General features: G+C 44.4%; 2 protein-coding genes across 2 annotated transcripts in view; one reads left to right on the forward strand and one right to left on the reverse strand.

Annotated features, from left to right (window-relative positions):
- The window catches only part of LOC311043740 (CBY1-interacting BAR domain-containing protein 2-like), a gene marked incomplete at both ends in the record, with an annotated part of 16,157 nt that extends 256 nt beyond the window's left edge, over window positions 1-15,901 (forward strand). The window contains 12 exon segments of the mRNA XM_084055095.1: window positions 194-209; window positions 7,059-7,161; window positions 8,180-8,271; window positions 9,185-9,211; window positions 9,476-9,710; window positions 9,911-9,982; window positions 10,146-10,241; window positions 10,700-10,726; window positions 10,771-10,875; window positions 10,982-11,095; window positions 11,363-11,629; window positions 15,881-15,901. Coding sequence (XP_083911221.1) covers window positions 194-209; window positions 7,059-7,161; window positions 8,180-8,271; window positions 9,185-9,211; window positions 9,476-9,710; window positions 9,911-9,982; window positions 10,146-10,241; window positions 10,700-10,726; window positions 10,771-10,875; window positions 10,982-11,095; window positions 11,363-11,629; window positions 15,881-15,901 — 1,175 coding nt within the window.
- Window positions 15,902-15,947: 46 nt separating this feature from the next.
- Window positions 15,948-17,120, reverse strand: LOC311043750 (dimethyladenosine transferase 2, mitochondrial-like; the record flags this gene model as incomplete). The annotated part of the gene is made up of 1 exon (XM_084055107.1): window positions 15,948-17,120. The coding sequence occupies one exon, from the start codon at window positions 17,118-17,120 to the stop codon at window positions 15,948-15,950; it is 1,173 nt and encodes a 390-aa protein (XP_083911233.1).
- Between the last annotated feature and the right edge of the window lie 417 nt (window positions 17,121-17,537).

Raw genomic sequence — 17,537 nt, forward strand, 5'->3', positions numbered from 1 at the left:
CAATCTTTTTACTGTCACCGTGGAACGCTTCCAACGGCATCCTCGTTTTTTCATGCGCGTCTACATTGCCTTGATAATGCCAGCCCTGTCTCTAATATCATTCTGTCTGTCTCTGTCCTTAAAAACATCTTTCATCCTCCCTTCCTTCACTCCCTTGCTCGCTCCCTCTCTCTTCTCTGTGTCCTGTCTCCAGCCCTGGCTCTGTGTTGGTGTGTGAGCTTATAAAACAGACTCACAAAGCTGAGAGATTAAACGAGCAGTAGCGGAGACCTCTGGGGAGTAGCTCTCTTTTTCCCCTCTTTTCCTCCATCCTTCTCTCTATTCCCCTCTCTTCCCTGACAACCACTTTCACAATCTCCCTTTTCCATGCCATGGTCGGCCGAGGGCCAAAATTAGAGAGTATCTCTCTTCCTCTCTCTCTCTCTCTCCCCCCCCCCCCACCATTCCATTATATGGTAACTCAAGTACTCACAGTCCTCCTCTGTTTTCTTTATGGAATTCATAGTACTGTTTCTCCATCTATTCAAATGCTCTATTTGAATATATCATAGAATTAGAGCATGTTAAAGGACCACGATATAATTGAACTCTCAAGCTTTATTGTGTTTTGAACGTTGAACAGTGTACAAATATATGTTAATGCTTATGTATTTTATCAATAAAATGTCAATGAATCAATGAATCAATGAATCAATCAATAGTGATGTACAGTATTGCAAACAATACGTACTGGACGTAAAGGGAATCTGAACAAGATTTTTCTGGTAAACCCAGTGCATTTACTATATCCATTTAAAAGTGGTGCCAAATCTCAACTTCTTGCTCTTGAAGTTTGTTCCAAATTCACTTTGCGGTGACTATAGAAACATCCTTCTGGTTTCCATCACCTGTCTTCTCAACGGGACATCTCTGTAGCTTGACAGTACAGTCCATCTATTCACAGGGGGTGTGTGATTTATTTCTGCTTCATGTCACAGATTTTTTTTTTTATCATGTTGGAAGATCTAATGCATATGCGTGCACGTACACCACACACACACACACACACACACACACACACACACACACACACACACACACACACACACACACACACACACACACACACACACACACACACACACACACACACACACACACACACACACACACACACACAGGCACGTGCGCGCGCACACGCACGTACAGTATGCATATACAGTATGAAGTCTGATCTTCAGTTCCAGATGGCACCATCTGTCTATGAGCAACAAAGGAAAAGGTGGAACTATGTAAAAAACAATCAATCTTTTCCTGGTTGATACACGCAACATAGTCTTGGATTAATGGATTAACCACATGAACCCTAGTGTCCCTATTCTGGGCATGCAAGGGGCTAGTGTCCGGCTTGTAAATTGAGGCTATATAGGAAGTGTGACAGTTGATATGAATGGCCTGTAGTCTTGCTGTTTCACCCCTTCTGGTTGCAGAAGCAATTAGGTTAGCAATTAGGTTTTTGGCCGAACTTCACACTTGATTTTATTACCTTAAACATTGTCATAAATACTAGCCTATATGCTTCCAGTCGTTCATTTAAAGTCTTCTTTTAATCACCATGATATGAGTTTTGATAAATTATGGTCCCATTTATTAAAACAATTATGATAAAGTAGGGTATGTTTCTAGGGTTTCTACTGGCTCTACCGAGTGAAGAACCACCCTCGCTGCAGTTTCAGCCAATAGCATTAATTACCGTTTGCATTTCGACCGGATATCAACCGGATATAGAAAGAAAAATAATTAAATACTGTATGGCTCTCATGGAGGGGAAAGGGAAAAGTTCGAGGGGAAAGTTCACATACATAAACTAGATGTCTAATATTAAATTCAAAATCACAGGGCAGTGGATTGTGTTGTTTTAAGCCCCACTAATGGTGGGCTCTAAGGGTGGCGATGTCAATCTTTTTGTCCATCCGTCCATCCATCACTTTGCTCCCAAACAACATATCTCAAACACAACTGGATGGATTTCAATGGAATTTGCTCTGCATCTTCATGCTCCCCAGAAGATGTCCCTGGTCACCTTGTGGCCTTTCCTCTAGTTTATGCCAAATTTTCCACTTGGTGGTTGAGTCCCCCCATCTTTATTTTATCCCCCAGTGTTTTATGTTCCCCTAAAAATAATTTTTTTCTCCACCCAAAAACATCCCTACAGAAGCCTTAGAAAGTACCTCTACCTTTGCCCTTGTTTAGTATGAGAGGATCTATGAATATGCTAATGTGCATGCCCTCGTGATCCCTTTCTCATCCTAACATGTTTGATTCCACAGAATTTGAGAACCTCCACATAGAAACAAAAGAAGAAAACAAAGGAGCCCATCACTTACTCATTGACCAATACATTACATTAGTGAGACAATGATTGGTGTTCGGTCTGTGACCCATCTGAGTCATGATGTGGCCTATGACTCAGAGCTGGATCCAGCGAGTTCTATGTCTGAAGAAAATATTTAGTTGTAGAACACTATATTAATGCTTTGGAGACATGCAGAGCACAAGCAACTACCAGGATGTTCACAGGTAAATGTAGAAAATAAGTTAACCAAAGAAAAATAAACAAGATTTTGGGGGGAGCGGGTCTTTATATCTCCAGCTGAAAAGGTGTGGATGTGTGTTTATGGACGTGTGCATTGGTGCATAGTACTGTACATGCATGTGTGCGTGCATGCACACACATACAGTATATTGTTCGTGCGCGTGCATTTAAGATCGCTCATTCCCAGATGTGCTGAGCAGGTGGCCACATTGCTTGCTTCTGAGCTGTGGAGCTAAACTGTGGCCATATACAGACAGATTCTAACAAAGCCTGAATGTACTCGGCGACAGCAGGAGAGCAAGATAAAAAGGAGTTTAGACACATTTAATTGAACACACCCCATTGTGTATGTGCGCGTGCGCTCGATTGTGCGCGCACGTGTGCATGTGGACGCGTGTGTGCGTGTGTGTGTGTGCACGTGTGTGTATTTATCATGGTGCCTCACCTCAGCTCTCCCACAGCTTCCCGTTAGCTTTCCGAGGATGAAAGTGAGTGAAACCCCAGACTGGTGGGGCTCCACAGCCAATTAGGAGTGTTTATTTAGCCAGCCACGGCCGCCCAGCAGCACACAGAGGCACACAGCCAACCAGAGCCATGCAGAGAAAACCTCTTCTCTACTGCTACTTCTCTTTCGTCTCTCTCTCTCTCTCTCTCTCTCTCTCTCTCTCTCTCTCTCTCTCTCTCTCTCTCTCTCTCTCTCTCTCTCTATCTCTCTCCCCCTCTCTCTCCCCCTCTCTCTCTCTCTTTCTCTCTCTGACCCATACCTCCCATCTTGCTCTTTTTCCACTCAGCTCATTAAGCTGGATTTATACTGATGTGTGCCGGTGTTGCACACAGAAAATATCAGATCTACACGCTCACAAATCGTCACAAAGTGGCTCCTAGGCTCTCTTGTCCTCTCAGGTTCTTCTCCTTCCTTTGCTCCTCCGCTGTCGTTGGCGGTCGTTTCCCTGCAGCCTGCTGAAACCTTCCCAGGATGCTCCCGGGGTTTGTTGTTGGCCACTGAGATGAGTGATGAAAGGGCCAGGGAGGCTTTCATTTGTTTACACGGCAGCTCGTTTAGCTGTTTGTTTGTCGCTGCGGCTGTTGCACCAGTGTCCGTGGTGACGTCCCTGGAAAAACATCCTGCAACAACTACCAACATTGTGCTCATGAAGTCATAAACGTGCCATCCCATACTGCACGTGCACACACACACACACACACACACACACACACACACACACACACACACACACACACACACACACACACACACACACACACACACACACACACACACACACACACACACACACACACACACACACACACACACACACACACACACACATACAGCATCAAATAATGTGCTCTCTGTCTGACTCTCTCCCATGGTAATGTAATAGTCTAGTTGTGGCCAGGCCTGTCATATATTGTTGCATTTCCAACAGGACCAGCATCTGCAGTCGTCCAGTCTCCCATTGTTGGACCGTAACTCATGACAGTGCTGTGGTTTTGTACTCGTCTCTGCAATTTACTGATTTCTGAACAGCATAAGTCCTCCAGTCTTTATTCTGCTGGGTATTTCGGTGGGTTTCTATGTATTTATTTATTTCTTACAGCAGAACGCTGACATGGTGAGTTATGATGACTGTAGCCTACCTGGTTCTCACGCATGCTGGAGCTCACCCAGCCAGGGGCGACCTTTAACCCTCTTTTATTCAACACACACACACACACACGCACACACACACACACACACACACACACACACGTCACACGCACACACAAATGTATGTTGTGTACCATGTATACGTGTACATTTGTGTGTGAGGATGTGTGTGTGTGTGTGTGTGTGTGTGTGTGTGTGTGTGTGTGTGTGTGTGTGTGTGTGTGTGTGTGTGTGTGTTGGTGGTCTCCTTCTCTATATGGTCCAGGGCCAGGCTGGAATCCTCTCCATCACTCATATTAGCCCCCCCCCCCCCCCCCCCCCCCCCCACCCCCACACACACACACACCCCCACACACACACACACACACACACACACACACACACACACACACATACGCAACAACCTTCTGCACCCTCCACATCTCTCTCCATGTTTCTATTTCTTTCTCTTTTTTTTTTTATCCCAGTGGGTTTGTGAAAACGGGGGAGAGTTACCATCATCCAGCAGCCCTTCTCTCATTCATCATTCCCTTTGCCTCTCCCCTTCCTTTCTACTCCCTGTCGCACCTCTCTCCCTCTTTCTCTTCCTCATCTCTTCCCTGAGGCGCGCGCGTGCGCGCGCACACACACACACACACACACACACACACACACACACACACACACACACACACACACACACACACACACACACACACACACACACACACACACACACACACACACACACACACACACACACACACACACACACACACACACACACGTATGATGGATTGACTTCCTGACTGATGCCTGTAGGGAACGGGAGGCACTGGGTAGGGTCAACTTGTTGAGGATACAGGGAGGTTGAGGTAATGGAGGAGATATGACGACCATGCAGACATACCTTGGTCGTTTGTTCTCACGTTTGTTACTTAGGTGTGTTTTTCTAGACCACAATGTTGAAAATAGAATTTAGAGCATGTTATGTAAATAGATGCTATAGGTTCATTGTTTACCTGGTATCCTAGAGTTTCAATGTACAGATTATTAGTTTGATAGTACATTGTTTAGTTTAGTGATGCTAGGTTCTTGGTTTAGCCTGTGATCCTACTAGTTTTTCTGTATTTCTGCATTTGATGTGATTACCTTGTTTATTGTAAGGCGCTCTGGATAAGAGCATCTGCTAAATGCCTAAATTGTAAACAGTAATTTGAGAGGGAGGTTGGGGTAATGGAGGAGGAGAGGGAGGTTGGTGTAATGCAATGGAGGGATGGGCGAAAACAAAAATCCCCAAGTTAGCTTTAGCATGGGACAGCATGACATCCAACGTTGTCAGTGAACAAAGATATGGTACTGTAACTACAAAATGACGTCTTTCAGAACTGTAGAGGTGCCTCATAGAAATTAGTTTGGCTGTTCTTGAATCTCAGAGATGTTCTCAGAACTAAATCAGTGTGATTGTTCAGATGTTCAAGGTGGGTATGATTTATGTAGTGTTATTTAGTGTTTCCGCATTCTGCCAGCAGTGAAAAGTGTATTAGTTTTGCAGAGAGGTTTGTACCTTCAGGAGGTACAAACACTGTAATCCCTCTCTGAGTGACCATGCATAAACACAACCTGTCGCAAGAAATGGCAAAACCGCCGTACCACTGTGACTAATTTCCCACAGAGTGTCGGAGGGAGATCCATGTGGTAAAACCACCGGTCCCAGTGCTGGCTGTACAGTTTCAGTGGCTCAAGCGATGGAATGAGCCACAGTGGTGTTTGGCAGATTCCTTGAGCTATATGGGCAGATTATGTGGACGGGGTCTGGTGTTCAGAACTCTGAACTGAGTTCTGAGGCAATATAAACCACTTTCTTCCTCTTAGAACTTTCTTCTCATTGGCAAAACGAAAATAGTTCGGTTGGACTCTCTGTGAAGTATATTGTAGTTAATGTAGTATGTAGTTAATCTTTGATCACTGAATCTGAGCAAGTAACTCTTCTAACCCGAATTTGAACCGCAAGTGCTGAACATTTTACCATCGAGCTAATAGAGCCTGCTTGCTCAGGGGATAAATTGAATCTTGACAATCAGTCAAAAGTCGTGTCAGATCCTGTGTCTGGGTGAGACAATGACCTTTGACACAATCTAAATGTCTCAATAGAAGAGCAGGGAGACCAAATACAACCACCCCAATTGTATAAGCTATATCGTATTAACATAGTCTACCATACAGATAGGACAAAATTACATTTTATTATTTAAAAAGAAGTTAAACAGTGCAGCTTTAAGCCCTATCTTATACTTTGTCATACAACAGTGTTGCCCCAAAAGTAGCGGAAAAAGCAAGCTTGCCCTCTTGCAACTTTTTTTTTTTTTAAGAAGATTTTTGCAAAGATTATAGCGCTGATCAGAGCACTACGATACGCGAAGCTTGGCCAGTCAAATCCGAATGTCACATTTGTAACGCCCACATCGTAATTTGAATATTGGCTGACAATGATATGCCCAAAATAGGGACGCCATGATTGAAAGTGGTTAATCATGCTAATTGTGGTTAATCAAGTGGAGTGTCCATAGTGTTGACGGGAGAACCCCCCTATTGAAAATGTCCAACTCTGCCCTTACATCGCATGGTTACCACTACTTTGGCTGACATGCACACACACACGCACAGGCATGCATGCACGCACGTGCGCCCCCCCTGGGCTTACGCTACCAGGCAGGCAAGTGGAAAATGTAAAAGGATCTTTGTGTAATCCCTGTGCATGCCCTGCCTCACCAGGGCTCCCGGATAGGTAGGGAAGTACCTGTTTAGCCCCCAACACACACTCAGTAACCTGATCTACGTGTCAAACAGGTATAGGGCCCCCGTGCCCTTCGCTCACATCCTCACCAGGCACAAGGCCAGCCCAGATCCAGTTCATTCAGAGGTCAGGGAGACGGCTAACAAAACTATCCAGGTAATGAGGTCAGTGTGCTTACAGCGTTTAACTGCAGCACCGGCCGGTCTGCCCGTGTGTTGGAGCCACGTCTGGAAATTATAACGGCGGCGTTGCATGTTTTAACCAAATGAGCCATTTAGAAAGAATTCCCACTCAAAAGGCTCACTCATAACTGTGAGTAGTGCTGGTTCATTCACAGAGGGGCTCAGTGCACAGGAAAGCGTGATTTATATCTAGTGGCGCCGGTGTCGCGCTTCGAAAACACCCGATCTACAAGCTCACAAGCATGTCGCTCTGCAACGCGCTGTGAGCTTGTAGACCGGCTATTTCCGGTGCACGACACGGCGTGCAACCAAGTATAAAGCAGGCATAAAGGTCTGTTCACTGACTCATTCCACATGGCTGCCTGCGGTTTGGGCCTGTCGTGACCACAGTGTGTGTGTGTGTGTGTGTGTGTGCGTGCGTGCGTGCGTGCGTGCGTGCGTGCGTGCGTGCGTGCGTGCGTGCGTGCGTGCGTGCGTGCGTGCGTGTATATATGTTTGTACAGTCTCACCTCCCCCACCATCACGCAGCAGGCCCCTGGAAACAGAAAGCATGACATCATTTCCTAAAGGTGACAGTCATATATGGTCAAATAAAAGTGTGTGTGGGGTGAATAATGGAGCAGAACCTTGTTGTAGTAGAGTATAATAACTATCTTTAACACACACTGCACACGCACACGCACACACACACACACACACACACACACACACACACACACACACACACACACACACACACACACACACACACACACACACACGCATGCACACACAAACAAACAAACACATGCAGCCTTCAAGTCCACCCCCTCATTTTTTGCTTCTGCACTGTAGACAACATCCAATGTGTTCTGATTGACCAGTGGGGGGTCTCTTTGCAGCGCGTCTACAGCATATTTAGTAGCAGAGAGTTTATGTTTGGACTGGATCTGGAATGTCACAATCTTTCTCTTTCTCTCTCTGTCTCTCTGACTTCCTCTCCTTACCGTCAGGTTGGCAGAGTTACTGCTGGACTGGAGGGGGCTATTGTTTGCATTTCCCTTCAAAAAAGGGGAGAGGAGAGGAGAGGAGAGGAGAGGAGAGGGTGGGGAACCATCTTGGGTGGATCTGTTGCTACTAGACAGCATGTTTATCATAACAGCTGCTGTCCACAGGGGAAACTTGGCAGGCTACATCAAAGCTCCATTCACAGCCCACCTCTACCATCTGACACACACACACACACACGCACACACACACACGCACACGCTCACGCACACGCACACACACACACACACACACACACACACACACACACACACACACACACACACACACACACACACACACACACACACACACACACACACACACACACAATACTATAGGCTACTATACACGTTAGATACTGCATTAAAGTGAAAGGAAAATGCTATAAAATACTAATTCCCAGGTTAAAGGAAGTCATATTCCTTTCTTTATTACACAAGCTGTTAGCCACAGGCAGCGAGATCTGTTTTTACAATTGTTAGGGTTTTTGTGTAAATGAATTAAAGTTCCATTTGAGTGGCGCCCCTTGTATATGCCAACACATTCTTCAGAGTGAGAGCTGGGTTGGCCTTACTTCAACACATCTCTCACAGTCTGTTGTGAACTGGCTGCAGTCCTGAGAGAGAGAGAGAGAGAGAGAGAGAGAGAGAGAGAGAGAGAGAGAGAGAGAGAGAGAGAGAGAGAGAGAGAGAGAGAGAGAGAGAGAGAGAGAGAGAGAGATACATGAGATACGTGAGATACGTGAGAGAAAGGAGGACAAGTCAGTCCAAGTAAGAATTTTATATATCAGTTTTTACCAGACTTATCAATGGTCATGAGGGATGGCGTTACAGTTTTATTTCCCTGTAAAGCTTCTTATTGTAGTATTGGACGATACCTTTCATGTTCCTCTGCTGCCACCTTGTGGCCAAGAATATCAACTACGGCTCTGCATCTATCACACACCTCTGTTGTTGTTGCGTCCATAGCAACAGTCCTCCTGTTACCTGGTACAGGTAAGACCTACATATGAGGCCAACAGAATAGCAGGAGACTCGAAGGGAAACAAACATGAATAGTGTTGCCTTTTTCTCCAGGTGAGCCCAATGGATTTATGAATTGATTGAGTTTTTTAATACTTTATTTAGTTTGCAAAAAGTACAGAACGTACAGTTATACAATAATGCTAAATGGATAACACAAAAAGCCCAGAGGGCTTGTATCCGTTTATTTGTACACTCTCAGAGTTGAATTAACAGTGAGGATTTTCCCGTGTACAGGGATAGTCAGCTCAAGAGCATGGAGCAGACAGTGGGCCATGCAGAGAAACACCTGGGCCAGTTCTGCTCTCTACTGGGCTCCTACACCAGGAAGACAGCCAAGGTGAGAGACAAGGCCGACCAGCTGGTAGCACAGCTCGCCGAGTTCTCCAATACTGAAGACCCTGAGGCCAGCCTCGCCCTGAAGATCCTGGCGGAAGACCTGGCCATGGTGCAAGACTACAGGCACGCTCAGGTCAGGACGGAGATGGGGGAAGGTGGCATTCTGTAAGATGGTACTGAATACCGTCCACCTTGGGGTACTGGTATTCAGTGTGTCTGTACATGCATGCGTGCACGTACATGCATGTGTCCCTCTGTGTGTGTGAGAGTGATGTTATTAGACCTTTCAGAAAGCAATCTACCGTACTAATAATGTACTTTTTTCACATGAAGGTTGAAAGGCTGGATGCTAATGTCGTGGCTCCTCTCAAAGCCTACAGAGATATTGTGAAAAATAAAAAGGTGTGTATCAACACACACACACACCACACACACACACACACACACACACACACACACACACACACACACACACACACACACACACACACCTCTCTCATCTCAGCACGATAAGGACAAACTTTTGCGTATTTGAAGCTGACTGTGTTTTTGACCATTCAAGGCAGAACTCAAGAAGTTCAGCGCTGATCGGACAAGAGAGCTGAAGGAGCTGCAGAAACTGGAGAAGATTCGCCAGCAGAACCCGGCAGACAGGCAGAGCATTGTATCCTCAACACCACTTTAATAATTATGTGATTGCACGCCCGAAGATAACAGCTGAGTATACTATTCTGTGCGACATGATGTAACAATGATAATAGGCACATTAACAGGATAGATAACATGTATATTATTAGCCAGCCATGGGGTGAAGTTTTGATCAAGGTCATGGTTTAAGGGATTCATTCAGTACTCAGGAGTTTCAGGATGGGAATTATTTTTTTAATTTATCATATTCATTGTTCATTCACATCCTCTAAAATGGTACAGAGTTAAAATATGTTTATGTAACACATTTGATAATATCCAATAGTTTTCCTTTTATGGTACCATTCTTTCAAAGTAATATGATTTAATTTCTAAATGGTGGATAACGGCTTTTTGAATTCAACACTTGAACTTAAATTTCTTGACAAGACCCCTCCCCCCCAGTCTCAGGTAATACGATGTGTCTCCCCACAGAGTCAGACTGTGTTCAGTAAAGCTATGGTAAGGGTATTTATAGATGTGTGTGGCTGTGTTGTGGATGACAGGCAGAGGTCAGTGTCCAGAAGGCCACAAACAATGCCCAGCGCAGCACCAGGCAAATGGAGGAGACCATCACTGACTTCCAGAGGCAGAAATTAGAAGACGTCAAAGTTAGCCTCAAATGAACAGCTTGGATACGTGTGTGTGTGTGTGCATTCTCAGCCCTGTACAAATAATGTTTGTTTGAAATGCTCATTAATGCTAATCTCTTGCCAGAGTATTTTCAAAGAGTTCATCACGGTGGAGATGATTTTCCATTGCAAAGCTCTTGAAATCTACGGGGTCATGTTCCAAAACCTGGAGGTCATGGACGTAGACAAGGATCTGGAGGTAACACACACACACACACACACACACACACACACACACACACACACACACACACACACACACACACACACACACACACACACACACACACACACACACACACACACACACACACACACACACACACACACAGCTTGTAGATCAGCTATTTCTGCCGAATGTTTGCCTATATTTTTGCCGAATGTTTGCCTATTACAACATGCCCAGAAAAGGGACGCAAGGGTTCAAGTGGTTAAAGAGACTCTGAGCCTGATGATATATCCACAGATGTTCAGCAGGAGGATCAGGATGTCTGAGTCTCTACCTGGCCGTCCGGACACACTGCTGACCAGCCACTCCACTTCTTCCATGGACCCCCATGCTAGCCCCACAGCAGCCTCCACCAGGCGCCTCAGCCTCAGCCCTACGCTGACCTCTACCAGAGGCCAAAGCTTCAGGCCAGCCCGGGACCACAGCCTCAGGTCAACGTTAGCCTCCACCAGGGGCCACAGCCTCCCAGTGCAACCCAGCAAGCATCCAGAGGCCTCCAGTAGGGTGAGTTCACATCTCTCCAGTGGTGGAAGAAGTATTCACATTTTTTTTACTTAAGTAAAATATCAATACTGCAATGTAGAAATAGTCTGTTACAAGTGAGAGTCTGGAATTCAAAATTGACTTGAGTAAAAGTACAAAAGTATTGGTATCAAAATGTACTTAAAGTACCAAAAGTAGAAAGTACTCATTATGCAGAATGTCCCATTTCACAAGTTTTCACATCTTTTGTAAATAGCAGATCTAAAAGCTCACAATGCGTCGCATCACGACGCATTGTGAGCTTAGAGATCGGCTATTTTCAAATGGCACACATGTATATAGGGCTGAATGGGTAATGTATGTTTTGTAATAATAATCAAAATCTACAAAGTAACTTGTAACTAAAGTTTTCAAATCATTGTAGTGGAGTAAAAGTACAATATTTGCCTCTGATTAAGTGGAGTAGAAGTAAAAGTACTGAAAATTAGAAATTCTCTGGTAAAGTAAAAAATACCTCAAAATTGTACTTAGTACTTTACACCACTGCATCTCTCTGTTCTCATTGGATCATGAGAATAATGATACATGACAAGAATCATTCTCAAATCAGTCTTAGCTACAGAAAGACAATTCGTACATGCAGTAAGAATCCTCAGTATTAATTTAACTCAGAGTGTAAGAGCTCACTCTGTGCAGTTTGCCGCTAACCTTTAGAGCTAACTGTATTCACTCACAGACTCGTACAAGCACCCTTCAGCGGCAGAGTGAAGTTGATGAAGAGGAAGAGGAGGAGGAGGAAGATGAAGAGGAAGAGGAAGAGACGTACGAGTCAGAGTTAGAGGAGGCTCAGTACCCCGCCAGGCAATCTTACTCTGCTCAATATGTCCAAAAGCACAGACATCAGAAGTGACATGACACACACACACACACACACACACACACACACACACACACACACACACACACACACACACACACACACACACACACACACACACACACACACACACACACACACACACACACACACACACACACACACACACACACACACACACACACACACAAACATAGATTCCCAAAGTCGCTAACAGTGGGGATATATCATTAGCCACTGCTTAGATGAATATTTATAATGCTGAGTTTGAACTGTGAAGTTATAGATGTTGTGAGTTGTATGAGGGTCTGTTCACTGTCAGCATGCTCAGGGAAATGCAGTTATTTCTTCAAGACAAATCACAACCTCTCCGAGTTATGGATACAGCTGGGCTGTATAATGTGTCTGTAATGTTTTAGAAACACAGTAAAGCAATGTTTACTTTTTGATATAATTGCTCAATGCTGGAATGGAAACTGAGAACACCCCTCCCCCATCTCAACAGCCCATGAAAGCTAAATTGTGTTGTATGTGTTGCGTTTACAATAAACCTTCTTGTGACCCGTCATTATTATCTTCTTTCCATATAAACTAGTTCATACCCGGGGATGTGCATACCCAAACTATGTGCAGACTTGAGACCGCAACTGGCACTACAGATCCCATAGCCCGTGGGAAAAACAGTTTATACTTACGTTGAAGTAAAACATCAGCTTCAATCAATTTTAAGATGTACCAACCCACTAAGAAAAAGGTCCCCCTCCACAGATTAGTTGTTATTGTATGTCAACTGTAGGATACTGAGTGTGGGTTGCAACTTGCTGCCGAAACTATATAATGTATGAGACTGTTCTGTAATTAAAGCTACAGTCAAGTTATGTTCTTTATTGACCACACACACACGTAGTGTACCACGTCTATATAGGCTATGTGTAGCCCACCCTTTCTGTGTCAGTTGCTAATAAACAGCTTACATTTGGGAAAAGTTAAGAATCGGCTTATTCACTCCCTGCAAATGCCAATGGCCAATGCCATGTGCAATTTGAGATTGGTCAACCCACCGGGATAGTAGGATACATTCATCAATATTAACTTAGGGGTGCCCCTAGGAATTCTGAATGTGCTGGCTTCCTGGCTAGTCGTTAAAAAAAACACAGGCTCTGTAAGAAAACAACATGCACCGGCATGATTTACAGTAGGCCTACATGAGGCTTCACCTTTACCATCTTATCAGTCTTCATCATTCTGTTTGCAATGGAGTTAAAGCATATGAAACAGGCATCCATATAAACTAGCATGCATGATATAACCAGAAATGTTTTTAGTCACCCAATGCAAACACATGGTATTACCACAGACGTGCTCATATTTTTTCATCCGTCTCACACAATACAAAACACAGGCTCACACACACACTCCACATGTTTGTATGTATCACTTCCAACACTGTGGTAGGCCAATGGTCTGGCTGCTGTAGGTCAGGACCTATTTTTATGGGTCACGACTCATTTTACAGTCTAGACTGTAAAATATATGGACGAAGGGAACCGTCGCGTGACCCATTGGTTTCTACAGACCCGTTTTGAAGTCACTTGACGAATTCAAATCCACCATCTTGGATCTTCAAGTCCTGAAAATCAACCGGAAACAACTGCTATTGGCTGCAACTGCAGCGAGGGCAGGCCTTCACTCGGTAGAACCGGTAAAAGCCGTAGAAGCATACCCTACTTTATCATTAATTTTTAAATTAATGGGACCATTATTTACAAAACGCATATCATGATAATTGAAAAAATACTTTACTAGCGAATTAGCGATTGAAAATATTAAGTATTTATGAGAATGTTTACTACAGTAATAAAATCAAGTGTAAAGTCCGGCCAAAACCTCATTCACTTGGATATGGAGTGTAAATGCTTCTGCAGCCAGCAGGAGGTGAAATAGAGAAAGAATCACTTCCTGAGCTTCAAATCCAGCAGAGCTTCCTTGCCACCTGGTCAAGAGTAAATATCCCTTTTTTCCCGTTCCCTACACATTTTTTTATTATTTCAAAATACATCAAATTTCTCTTTTGGGTCTCGAGCTAAAATGTTTGGGAACCACTGCTGCCCAGATGAAACAACACTGAATGGAACACAACCTCACTGCCTCTCAGCCAGCTTGATCTGCCCTTGTTACAAGTTGAATTGTTGTCCTAAGGGGTTTGATACTGGATAGCTTTTTAAACTCTACTCCTGTTAACGATTAAAAAAACTACCCCACAGTTAATCCTTTTATGAAAAACACTATTGTTGTCTGGCATGAAGTTCAAGAATATCTGGGCAACTCCCCAGTGTTGTCTTGTTTTTCAGCAGTTTTGGGCAATGAACACTTCAGCCTGTCTAAAAAATACATGGGGATTTAAATCATGGTTAAGTAAGGGTATAATTAAAATAATGGATGTCTATGAGATAATGTTGTTTAATGAGCGAAATAGGAAATTCAAGAATTGTGTGCAACAACCTCCAATTTCCATACTGGAGATACACTTTCCACAAAACAATGTTCAGTAAAGGTTTGGTTAATCTATTGGGAAAACTGGGAAAATCTGCTTTCTGCTTTGATGCTCCTATTTCATGGAACACTCTACAACTTACACTAAAAATCAATGCATCAATATCCTATGGACAATGTAATAAACTGCTCTTAAATCTCCCTACCACACCATGTAACTGTTTTTAACTTACAAGTTATGGTTTTATTTTTTGTTGTTTCTGTGTTTTTTATCTGTTCAATTAATTGTAATCTCAACAGCATTGCAAATGAGGGTAAACCTCAATGCTCTCTTCGAGAATAAATAAAGGTTTCAATCAATATAATATAATATAACATGACATGACATGACATGACATGACATGACATGACATGACATGACATGACATGACATGACATGACATGACATGATATGATATGATATATGATATGATATAATATAATACGGTGAGGCCTTTAGGAGGGCCATTCCAGCAAACCGCAAGTGGAGCTAATACCATTAGACGGCCCAATTTAGTGGTATCGGCCCAAGGAACCATCACGCCAGAAGGAAATGTTTGGATCGGGGCGGTGCAGCGGATCTGGTGCAGCGGATCTGGTGCAGCAGATTTGGTACAGCGCTCAGGTCCCATATATGGAGATCTCTGTATCTGTCTGTCTACCTGTGTCCCTTTTATGGCCATATATGGAGATCTTTTTCTTCTTTTCTTTCATGTGACTTTTCTTCTGCCCGTTACTGTGTTTATTTCATGTGGATTGTCATCTACCTGTCACTGTGTGTACATGGACATGTGAGCATCTTGTCTCTCCATGCTTGTATATTTTTGTGTACATACATACTGTATATCTGTGTACGTAAGCAGGTTCTAGACCCAGCCATCTGATCATAATATATGCATGTAGGTTCTAGACTATGTCCTCTCTCTCTGCCTATTCATGAAGCCAGCAGCTGTGTTTAAACTCCTGGCTCTTCTCCATCAGCTCGAATAGTCTGCAGTACTCGTCTGCATACACATGTCCGGTCAGTATGTCCTGTGTCATACCTATCTCTGATAACAGTTTGCTGCCGCTGTCTGGAGACCATTGATTTAATCTGTCAATGAGCTTAGCTTTCCTCTTGGCCAGGCATTGTTTAACCATGAAGAGCAGAGTGGAGGCATTGGAAGGAGTCAAACCGGAGGAGAACAGATCAGCTCTGGGACGCAGATGAACCAGACACAGGTGATTGTTAGGGAGTTTGCCTTTCCTCCTCTTGAGCGCCAAACTCTGTTTGGACGTCACAAACGACTCCCAGGGCTCCTTGTGCAGTAACTGGATGTCACAGGCCATCTGGCAGAAGACACTGAAGGCCCTGTATTGCATCATATCACCTGGCCTTGACATCATCTTCAGATATTCACGTTCGCTGATGAAGAGGAAGAGTTCTATTCTTCCGTATCTGTAGACAGATAAGCGTTCAAACAGAGCGTACACCATCTTCCACAGCATGGCTCGTTCATTCATCTGTGGCAGTATCCCCACCACCTTCACTGGGATGTCATCAGTCCATTTGGCTTCTGATATCCCCAGATCAGTAAAGAGTTTATCAGCGGTCATGATAGGAGGTTTCGTGTGTCCACCACAGATGGTATCCAATTTAAAATAATCACAGTGGACCACTTCTAACTGGCCATCAAGACACCCCTTCAACTCCTGTAGGTAAGGTAGGTAGAACTTGTCTCCTTCGAGAGCCACCAGTCTCTGAGCTCCAGCATTCAACAATGTTCGAGTCAACACTCCTGGTCCTGGATTGCATTCAAAGATGGCTGTTTTGGTATTGTCTAGATCAGGACCTAGGTGTTGTGTTACCAGCTGGGCCAGTGCTGGATCCACTATGTAGTGTTTGGAAGTCCTCTCAGCCCGAGGTGTTTGCGAGGGGGTGCCAAGTGAGGGATGACTGGGCCCCGAAGAGAGAGCATCCAGGCTGTAGGCTCTTCTCTGGGGCACGAGGACACAGGGCCCAGAGGGTCCTTTAGGAGCCAACACTCCTCTAAGAATACAGGGTCTACTACTGTGTGTGTGGCAGCAGACAGAGTGCACTGCCAACACCCCCAGTCTACACATCTGAGTGGATATGATGGGGATAGATGGATGGACAGACTGTGAGGGAAAGGTGGTCAGTGCCTTTATTTGAAGCTCCTCTTATTTGTCCCTAGCCATCAGTCACACAGTGTGTGTTTATGGTAAATACTGTGACATTGAACACGCTGCGACGATCCCTGATGTCATTAATATATGCCCATACCCTGTATCTTGGCATGCCCATATATGGGCCTATTGGTTGGATTGGCGGTTCTGGACAACTGGATATCCATATATGCCCGTTTATGGACATATCCGTTGGATCGGCGGTTCTGGACAACCTAATATCCGAACAACTCGGCAGCAGGCACCGCACTCCCTTGAGTCCTTGCCAGTGCTTGCGCCAAGTTTGAAGTCGGTCTTCCCATATATGCACATGACCATATCACGTGCATAGCG

This window comes from Gymnoscopelus microlampas, assembly GCF_963454915.1.
Source record: "Gymnoscopelus microlampas genome assembly, chromosome: 1".
Classification (NCBI taxonomy): domain Eukaryota; kingdom Metazoa; phylum Chordata; class Actinopteri; order Myctophiformes; family Myctophidae; genus Gymnoscopelus; species Gymnoscopelus microlampas.